Source organism: Uranotaenia lowii, chromosome 3, assembly GCF_029784155.1.
Source record: "Uranotaenia lowii strain MFRU-FL chromosome 3, ASM2978415v1, whole genome shotgun sequence".
Lineage (NCBI taxonomy): Eukaryota > Metazoa > Arthropoda > Insecta > Diptera > Culicidae > Uranotaenia > Uranotaenia lowii.
The window spans coordinates 71,538,403-71,549,648 of NC_073693.1; the positions used below are offsets into that span (position 1 = coordinate 71,538,403).

The 11,246-nt window shown below is 34.0% G+C and overlaps 1 protein-coding gene across 1 annotated transcript; it reads left to right on the forward strand.

The window, feature by feature from the left end:
* The first annotated feature begins 1,139 nt into the window (after nucleotides 1–1,139).
* Nucleotides 1,140–1,874, forward strand: LOC129757075 (cuticle protein 16.5-like). Its single transcript, XM_055754195.1, has 2 exons — nucleotides 1,140–1,271; nucleotides 1,333–1,874. The coding sequence occupies exons 1-2, from the start codon at nucleotides 1,254–1,256 to the stop codon at nucleotides 1,621–1,623; spliced, it is 309 nt and encodes a 102-aa protein (XP_055610170.1). The 5' UTR covers nucleotides 1,140–1,253; the 3' UTR covers nucleotides 1,624–1,874.
* Nucleotides 1,875–11,246: the final 9,372 nt, after the last annotated feature.

Genomic DNA, 11,246 nt, shown 5'->3' on the forward strand with positions numbered 1-11,246 from the left:
TGTCATTTTGGTCATTTTTGTCATTTTTGTCATTTTTGTCATTTTTGTCATTTTTGTCATTTTTGTCATTTTTGTTATTTTTGTCATTTTTGTCATTTTTGTCATTTTTGTCATTTTTGTCATTTTTGTCATTTTTGTCATTTTTGTCATTTTTGTCATTTTTGTCATTTTTGTCATTTTTGTCATTTTTGTCATTTTTGTCATTTTTGTCATTTTTGTCATTTTTGTCATTTTTGTCATTTTTGTCATTTTTGTCATTTTTGTCATTTTTGTCATTTTTGTCATTTTTGTCATTTTTGTCATTTTTGTCATTTTTGTCATTTTTGTCATTTTTGTCATTTTTGTCATTTTTGTCATTTTTTTGTTTGTTTTCATTTTTGTTATTTTTGTCATTTTTGTCATTTTTGACATTTTTGTCATTTTTGTCATTTTTGTCATTTTTGTCATTTTTGTCATTTTTGTCATTTTTGTCATTTTTGTCATTTTTGTCATTTTTGTCATTTTTGTCATTTTTGGCATTTTTGGCATTTTTGGCATTCTTGGCATTTTTGTCATTTTTGTCATTTTTGTCATTTTTATCATTTTTGTCATTTTTGTCATTTTTGTCATTTTTGTCATTTTTGTCATTTTTGTCATTTTTGTCATTTTTGTCATTTTTGTCAGTTTTGTCATTTTTGCCATTTTTGTCAGTTTTGTCATTTTTGCCATTTTCTTTCTATTTTTTTTTACTCATACATCCATTGCCACCCAAATGTTTAGTTCAAATTCGTGATAATTTAAAATAATAAAAATAAATATAAAAAACAAAGATGTCTAGGACTATGCACGAAAACAAACAACTATTTTTTCCATTCCAGATTTTAGATTACAGTTATAATTCCTTTGTTGCTTATAACTGAATTATATTAAAAAGCTTTGGTCATCCCTAGTCAGCGAAAACTTCTGTCCTACGACGATATGGTGAATCCATTTGGTATGCAAGAAGCGTCTTTCTTTTCTCATTGACTATATTTTTTCAGGCTTTCCTTCGTTGCTGGCCCATCCACGAAACCATTCCATAACGATGAATCGGAAAGAGAATGCTCGATGCATATTATCGCCATACTTATTTGTTTGATTATTCGATACCCCGAACAAATCCAACTGCGTTTTCAAATAGTATAAAACTGTTTACTTAACTGCCAAGTGTCATCAGTTGCCAATCAGCTTCAATTCAAACAGTTGAATTCACTCAACCCAAACTTCCAAGCATCATGTCTGCCAAAATTGTGGTAAGTTCCCAATAATTCTAACAACTATAAAAAAATCTAACAGCCATAATTTGTTTTCAAGATCTGTCTGGCCATCGTTGCCCTGGCTTCGTCTGCTTCCGCCGGAGTCCTTCCGTTGGCTGCTCCACTAACGGCTGGGGTCGTGGCTCCCTACGCCACCTCCTACAACGCCCACACCGTGAACCATGCCATTGCTGCTCCCTACGTTGCCGCTGCTCCGGTTGTTGCTCCGGCTGCCAAGTTGGTCGCTGCTGCCCCTGCCGTCGCTCCTTTGGCTTACACCGCCGCAGCTCCGTTCACCTATGCCGCTGGATATCCAGGATTCGGATATGCTGCCAACTACGTGATCTAAGAAGCGGATCGTTGACAAATGTATGCATGCACAACAACCAACTGCCCCAGCACCTGATGGACATTCTGGATCCCCATATTGGCGAGACATGAAATAATAGGTTATCGAATTCTAACTGCTCCCTAGTTGGAATTTTTCCTACAACTCAATCCCTTCTCCTGTCCCGAAAAAAAAAACCGTCGATCGGTAAATACTCTGTTGTAAATAGCTTTCCTGTTGAATGAATATAGCGTTGCAATTTGTGAACTAAATCATGTAGAACCCGTCATTTTATTATTAATCCAGAAATATTCTCCTTAGCAATCATTAGGCTTCCCTCTTTTTACTTTTTTTCCTAAACCAACCCATCATCATGGTTTGGGCGTTAGAATTAACTATCCAGAACTCACGTATACTAAAGTCCAAGCTTATTGAAACTAAATATCAGTTTAATTTTTTTAAGGTACAATTTTGCGTCTTTTTCTTCACAACACGTGGTCGTGGTGCCACTACGAGGTAAGATTTTGATGTAAAAATAAGGCCGTCTTCAAGACAAGAAAGACAGTCCGTGGGAAAAATTTATAAGCGTGAACTATGGTATAAAATATGGATATTTTTATTCATACTCTAATTCAACTGAAACTTATTGTCTTATGATGATTTTTCTTGATCGAGTTTGAAATGTTCAAAACCTTTTTAAACCAAAACTTGAAATAATACATTGCTTCCAGGACATTTTTACTGATCAAAATCATCGATTGCCCATTTGATCGATTGCGTAGTAACTAAATTCCGAGAAAAATGCAAGGAATCTAGACTTTTAATAAAGAACTCAGGCTCTATCGATGGATCTTGATCAAAACTACAACCGGACGTTGTACAGAACCTTATGGACGGGGTAAAGAGGAAGGTGCTAGCATACGGGCTTGGACTCGAAGTATGAATAAAAAGAAAATGCCAAAAGTTTTTTAATAGTTTTAATTTTTGGGGATTGAAACGGCTTCGTCAGTCATTTAAGTGAATAAAAACGAGTTATTTTTTTTTTATTGTTCAAAAGTTTCGGCCGTTTATTGTGGCTTTCTTCAGTGGGTAACTGTAAATTTATTGTAATTTTGTAACATTGTAAATATTTCTTTTATGTGAACATATTTTGTACTCACTAATTGTCAGGTTCGTTTTTAGTCTAATTTGTGTTGTGATTAAATATAGTAGTGCGCATATTATCTGTGAATACTGTATCAAATATGTTAGTTTGAAAAAATTGAACGTTTCCTTTTTTTTTTAACTCACTGCGTCGAAAATTGAACTGCAACGCTAGACCATTAGAGAAACTGTGAGGCAGCGCTTTGTTTACTAATGGCTACTCGGATTTTGTGTGTTAGTGTTTTGATCTTGATTGGTTATTGCTATATTACTAACATTTGTTCTTGGTTTCGAACACATTAAACTTTAGAACCGACATAAACAACCTCAGTTCCACATATGCAAACATCCTACAATGTACAACCACACGAAAACCAAAAACAAATGTTAGCAACATAGCAATAACCAATCAAGATCAAAACACTAACACACAAAATCCGAGTAGCCATTAGTAAACAAAGCGCTGCCGCACAGTTTCTCTAATGGTGAAGCGTTGCAGTTCAATTTTCGATGCAGTGAGTTTAAAAAATAGGAAACGTTCAATTTTTCAAACTTGCATATTTGATACAGTATTCACAGATAATATTCGCACTACTATATTTAATCACAACAAAAATTAGACTTAAAACGTACCTGACAATTAGTGAGTACAAAATATGTTACATAGCAGAAATATTTACAGTGTTACAAAATTACAATAAATTTACAGTTACCTACTGAAGAAGGCCACAATAAATGGCCGAAACGTTTGGACAATAATACAAATAACTCGTTTTTATTCCCGCAAATGACTGACGAAGCCGTTTCAATCCCCAAAAATTAAAAATCATCAGGTCGAAAAATAATATTAAAATTAAAAATGTTGTTTAATAGTTTTTATTTTACTGTCTAAAATTTTCAAAAGGATCGGTCTACTGGGCGAATTTCTACAGCGTTTTTTCCGTGATGCAATTTGATGTGACACACCCTTTAGATGTCTTCTTGTTTTAGATTACCTTTAGTTTCAGAAAACTAAGATTTAAAACCAATTCACAAATGCACACAAAACCTCGAGCCTATAGCTATTACTTTCTCACTTTCATCCCAAAATATTCGATGCCGTATGTTTAAGGACTTTAAGTTATATTTATCTTACTTGAAATTTTCAAAGAAATTCAAATTTTCCAAGTCCAAAGACATCTTATTGAAGGATTTTTTAGGACCATGTTACCCAGAAAAAACCGTCAGCTTCTTAATAAACAGTACAGAACAGGACAGTGAAACTTTAAACAAGCAAAACAAATTATTTTTAGCGAAAAGGTTTATGAGAAACATTGTTATGTGATGGGAAAATTTATGAAGATTGATAAGTTGCTAAAGAAGTAACATGCAACGAATAATCCCATTTGAAGTGAAATATCAAGGAATTGTAATGGCTTTAATTTTGTGCTGTTAGTGCACAACAACGAAGTAACTTATTCTACTCACTTCACACTTCACTCAGATGATTCTGGTCAAATCTGACGGAATTTTTGGTATTTGAATAATTTGAGGTAAGATAAGTATTATACCAGTATACAAATCTATAGCTTCGGCATTTTGTGATTGATTTTGGGTCCGAATTTTCTTTTTGTTGGTCGTCTGGACAATACAGGCAGCAGGGTTGGTCGTCTCTTCTCAAACAACAAAGAGCCGGGAGTAACCAACACTGTTTTCAGTTCGGCTTCCGAGTGTAATCCTCTTTCGCTGATCGTGCTCCACTCGTTACCCGAGTTTACACGAGCTGTAAGTGACTCGGACGGCAAGTGTGAGAGCATTTGCATCCGAGTGGGAGAAAGAGAATTCTTAACAAAGAGCGCCCTGTGTTTCAGTCATACACCTCAGAGTAAAGAAGGAAAAAATTATTTAGACTCCCACCACACAACGTAGAAAAAATATAAACAATTTCTACTCCGCTACCATGCCTACTGCTGTTAGCTGTTTTGAATTTTTTTTTTGCAAAATGTAGCGTTCGAAGAAGAGGTGACAGGTGGTTTCATCGAAAAATTAGGCCACCGCGAAGAACAAACACCAGGATTTTTCAGGACCCCAGTAGATTGGTGGAAATGAAATGCAGCTCTTCTTAGATTGCATAAATTAAGGCGAAATAGCCGTGCAGTATACGCCTTAATTTATGCAGCAGAAGAGATATGAAGTTAGGTGGCTTTTAGTTTATACCAAAAAACACCCTTCAAATATCATCTGAACTGAAGATTACCATTGGTTTAAGAGGTTAATCTGTTTTTATTGCAAAATCAATTGCAATTAAGATCAGGACGGCTTCTAGAAAATCAGGACACCGCTGGGAGGTTTGATTCGGAAAGTCGCATCTTTTTTCGTGAACGTACCAAGAATAAACTGAGTTAGCTCTCGAATTCTCCTCAGCACATTGCGCAACAGATTTTTCCGGAGAAGGGAATTCTCTTCATCAGCGGATATGAATACTCTCGCTCACTCTTATGTGTTGACAATCTCACTCTTCATTTCAGTGCGATTTATCTCTCCCCGCACCGATTGGGGGAGCAGACGAAAAAAATTGCACTCTCTTTCACTGGACAAGCCGATCTGAGGAGTTTTGCCACCCATGACAGGCAGCTAGCTAAAATACGTCTTTCGTAGGTGTACAAATTGTTTAAAGTAAGTAAAAGATAAATATCCTTGTCCAGGGGAGAGCAACCTTTTGAACCAAAACACAGTGGTTTAAAACTCGAAAAACGTGATCATGGCCTAATTGTCAAAATAGCTTTATGGTTTGTTCTACAATGTTTAATCATTTCAAAATGCGCATATTTTTTTTGTAAATTTTTCCCTGATCAGTTTACCTATAAGTGACATAATTTTTCTATTTTTTGTATTTATCATTTTACCACTATGATGTCTCCAAAAAAGTTGTAGATCATTTAATTTTAAGAAACTTCGTTGAAGACGTCAAAGCTCTATCTTTTGAAACAACATGTTTAAAAGACATTTTTCCAAAAACTAACCTCAAAAAATGATAATTCGTAAAACTTATTTCGAAGCGAGTTTCGAGACAAACTTTGTATGAGAGAGTTGTGACAATTTTAAAACTACACAACTTCATTCAAGGTGTCAAGTCACTATTTTGAAGTTTAATGGTACTTTTCAGGAGATTTCTTTAAAAAATGGCATGTTTGCATTGTGCAATATCTCTAAAAGTTGCGAACATACCAAAACAAAAATATAGGGGAGAGTGGGGTATCGTGGGCCATGGGAAAACGTGGGCCGCTTTTAATATCTCAGATGTGTGTTGAGATAAAAATCTCAAACCAACTGTCAACGTCTTCGCTTTGCGTGAGCATGTATTCCTATATGTTGTTGACTGAAATACGCATCCTACACAGCAAAAAAAGTGTTGCTATATTACATCAAAAACGTGCACATAACTTGAGTCGCAAAACATCTCTAATATTACATCATTTTCACGTTTATTCGATCACTTGTAAAAGATGTAAAAAATTACACCAAATTTATGTAATGTATCAAAGAAAACAAACGAGAGCATAGCAACGATGGAAGTGTTCTGTTGATGTTTAGAGGATATTGTTATTAAAATGTTACAGAGTTTTGTGAAGAATTGTGGTTCTTTCTTCAAATGTAGTATTAACAAAAAAATAAAATAAAAAACGGAAAAACGAAATCATTATCAGTGAAAAATGTTTGCTCTATTTTTATTAGCTAATGCAGATGTTTTTTAACGCAGTGATAAGCAAGTTATTGAAACTTATTCTGCTGGTGCGAAGTCAATTTCTTTGTTCCTACTCTGGAAAATGCTTCGGGAAGAAAAGTATGTTCGATTTGGCTTTGAAAGCCGATCGCATCTCATCAGAAATAAAATGCTTGCTTCACAAAAATTATATACTCTCACCACACAAAATAAGAAAGAATGATTTGGGAATAAAATCATAGAAGATTGATTTCGAGACTCTTCGTATTAGTCAGATTTCTGTAAAATTAAAAAATGAGAACACCGGTTTTTTATTGTTATCATACACATATTCTACATCGATATGAGAAATTGATTACATTAGCGAACCATCAAAATTATCGGCCACACATTACTAGTAACTTCCTCTTTGGTCATTAAGCTTTTAGTTAGGATCTGGAAGGCGATGTGATCCACATCCGATTAACACTAGATGAATAATTTGCGATTCCCCATAGTTTTTTTCAGCTGCTTTAGTCCATTTCTTAACCATTTTTAGCTTTCCGGTTATAATACATCCAATATTATTGGAAAAGACATTCAGGTTTCCCAATACATTGAGGTAAAGATCAAAATTGTCCTGATCATCGTGATCAATCTGAGCGTAACCGGAAAATGGTGTGAAAAACATATTTTCTTCAGCCAACATTTGAGATCCGGATGATGGAATTCCTACAAATAAAATCAAAAACTAAATAAGTAACATATCGATTGATTTGCTAACTTTTTTGCTGAATATTGATAGTACTTACAAATTTTAAAAAAATCTCTGAGCTTTGAAAACTTTCCATAATATTTCGAGTCGTGAAAAATAATAAATGACAGCAGAAACAACCGTGGCTACTTTGGTGTAATAATGCATAGCAGGTTTTATCGTGCATACCAAAACTTTTCGAAGCTATAGTGAATGCAAAAATATATAACCAAATTAAAACACTCATTACTGAAAAGCAACATGGATTTGTTAAAGGAAGATCTACAGCCACTAATTTACTCGAGTTTGTTACCTATAATATTAGCTGTATGGATCGCGGTAATTCTGTACAGGCTTTATACACGGACTTCAGTAAAGCTTTTGACAGAATTGACATCCCCATGTTAATTTTTAAATTAAATAAACAGGGTTTCAGTTCACACCTACTGAAATGGATAAGGTCCTATTTAACGAACCGCTCACAAGTTGTTAGATTTAATGGTTCACTTTCAAAAAGTATCTCCGTTACTTCTGGTGTGCCTCAAGGCTCCCATCTCGGCCCCTTATTATTTATTTTATACGTAAATGATATAACTTGTCTTCTCAAGCAGTCAAATGTGCTAATTTATGCTGATGATATGAAACTTTATATGAAAGTGAATAGCGAAGAAGACTTTAGAATCTTTCAAAACGAAGTTAATGTATTTAACAAATGGTGCATTAAAAGTCTGCTCAAACTTAACGTGGCAAAATGTTCAAATATTGTATTTACCAGAAGAAAATGTCAGTCATATGAAATTGTCAAATTGGGAGATGATCCTGTCGAGAGAGTCAACAAGATTAGAGACCTTGGAGTTATATTGGACTCAAAACTTACCTTTGTAGATCACTATAACTCAATAATCCAGAAATCAAACGGTATGTTAGCATTTATAAAACGTTTCAGTTATAATTTTAAAGACCCATACACAATAAAAACATTGTACACAGCTTATGTTAGATCTATTCTTGAGTATTGTAGCGTTGTGTGGTCGCCTTTTCAAATTTTACATAAAAACCGTTTGGAATCAGTCCAGAAACAATTTGTTCTATTCGCTTTACGAAATTTAGGATGGTCTCAGAACCAATTACCTAGCTATGAATCACGTTGCCTGCTTATAAACATGGAAACATTAAGTGTAAGAAGAGAGTTTGCTGCAATCTGTTTTGTAAACGACATAATTAATCAGCGCGTTCAGTCTGCTTATCTACTAAATCAATTAAACTTTTATTGTCCTTGCCGTCATTTAAGAACAAGAAATCTTTTCATTATAACCTCTACTCGAACTGATTATGGAAAATATAGTCCTGTTAATTGTTTAATGTATAGTTATAATAAACATTATGAGAATATAGACTTAACTATGTCAAAACAGCAGCTGAAAAAAAGGTTTTTACGGTAACAGGCACCGAAGAACCTGACTTTGTAAATGTAAAGAAAAATTATTATTATTAAGCTTATTTGAACATTGTAATCTCTAGGTTTAAGTTATTATATATATGTAGCCTACACTGTTTGGCGGAATAAATAAATAAACAACATGATATTACATTACCAGATGTGCTCAAAATTAGTACATTATTTAGATGTAATATTAGCATCAAAAATATGTTATATTTTTCGAATACGAGAATTACATCGTTTATCACTAATAATACGTTGAGTGGCTTACATTTTTTTTTGCTGTGTATGCTTCTTTTATTTATCAAGCTAAAAAAAGTTAGAAAAATTTAATTACATAATTAAAAAAAAACACCCGCTAATTTCATCGATGGGGAACCTAAAGTGCATAACAAAAATATGCTCATACGCGCATGATCTTAGTTTTGTCATGATCTTTCACGTGGAAAAGGAATTTTTGATGAAACATCAAAAAGCCACACAAACGGAACCAATTTGCAAATCATAGCTTGTGGGGAATCGTGGGCCACACATCTTGAATCGCCTATATTTTTTTTTTGTTTTTCTACACATTCAGAACTTAAAATACGCTTTTCCTATCTGTAAAGTTTTCTTATGCCAAATGAACAGTTATGAAAAATATATTGTCCATCCTATATAAGAAATTTTGCCAAAACGTTCGCGGGCCAGGTTTTGGAATCTATGCGATCATACACAGCTCTCTTTTTTATTTCATCATTTGAAATTGCTTTAAAATAACAGAATGAATTAGGAAATCACAGTTTTGGGTCAACTCATAAACTTTGCATGTTATTTGGTCAATTTGGTTTTGTGGCCCACGATTCCCCACCATTTTTCAAAATCCAAAAAAATATTGCTTTTTTTTAAACAATCAGAATTTGGGGAAAATAACTTATTAAAATTTAAAAAAAAAACCTTATGATACCTTGAAAATGTGGAAAACTATATCATTATTTTTTATTTTCATTTTATCTTTTATAATAAAGAAGTTATGGAACAACGAAAAAAAGTGGCCCAAGATTACATTTTCGTAGATGATGGAAAGAATTAAAGAAACATGAGCTATCAAAGAACGAAAGAACATAAGCCGTAAATATCATGAATTTTTCGAAAAAGATACAACGGCTCACCGGCAGGACTTGAACTTGCAATCTCCGCTTCAGTACAACGGCGCGTTAGCCAATTTCACCACGGTGAACGTGATGAAACCGGCGAACCCGAGCAATCGAGCTCTGCCGATCAACTGCTGGACCTTCTATCGAAAACACAATGTATATCCCGCATGTGATCTTTCCCGCTATTGATCTCTCTTGTTTCCCACCCATCTCGGTTAGAAAAACAAGAGAGATCAATAGCGGGAGTCCTGCCGGCGAGCCGTTGTATCTTTTTCGAAAAATTCATGATATTTACGGCTTATTTTCTTTCGTTCTTTGATAGCTCATGTTTCTTTAATTCTTTCCATCATCTACGAAAATGTGATTGTTTTCAGGTACAAAGATGTACCAAACGATTCCATAACATCAGTATTGATGGCCCATGATTCCCCACTCTCCCATATATGTATGTATGTATGTAGATAATCCACCATGGGTGCACGGATTCACCGCAGTTTCGCCAACGTATGCGTTAATTTGCATCCTTTAGATTTTTAGTTCGGCCAATCTTCAATGCAAATTATCACATACCCGACACCATGGCTTCGTGTGAACTGACATGAAATGAAAATGTTTCGTGTATGTGTATGTCTTACTTGTAGAACGCGCAAACTGTTTCGCAGCCGTATAAAATTCATAACATATTTAGAGTTAAGAATCTACGACAGGTATTCCGCATCCGTGTAGATACCTGCCCAGCTGGCAACTTTTTGCACGTTCTTATATAATATATTCAATCAATGACATATTTGTATGGTAAAATAATCTTACATTTTTACCTGTCTTACCTCTAGACACTCTCAGCTTACCTGTAGCTGGGACCCACCTTGTTTAATTTCATAACCTGTTCACTTTCCGTCCGATGATTCCCCACTCTCCCATATACATTAGAAAGTGCAATTTTTCAACTTTCACGAACATATAGTTTCATTTACATGCATGAGGTTTGACTACTAAAATAACTTAACTGAAAATGAAATAACTCAGTTTATGGATGTCTGTTATGAATTTTCTATCTAATTTCTGAAAAAAGCATCACAGATAATCTTCAAAGACCTTTTGAGTCGAATAACAGAACTTCAGATATTTATTGTTTTAACAAGAACCAATAATTTTTCTCGGTATTTTTGATGTCGACTGATTCATATTGCTAAAAAAAAAAAATCGTTCATCCAGGCTTTATCATTTAACTTTCGTGATTTTTACCAATCCTCAAAAATAAAAAATATTTCATAAGGTTTTGGTTTATTTTTTTATTGCCTGTATTTGAATGCTAACAGATCAAGCCTTCTTGCTGAATTGGATAGAATAATTAAAAAAAAATCAGCTTAGCATCATATAGCTTTATTTTTGCTTGAAACGAAAATAACGACTTCACTAATGGACTTCAAAATTCCTTTGATCATATGTAGCTTTCGAGTTTTGGCAGCTCTTCCGACTCATTTTAAT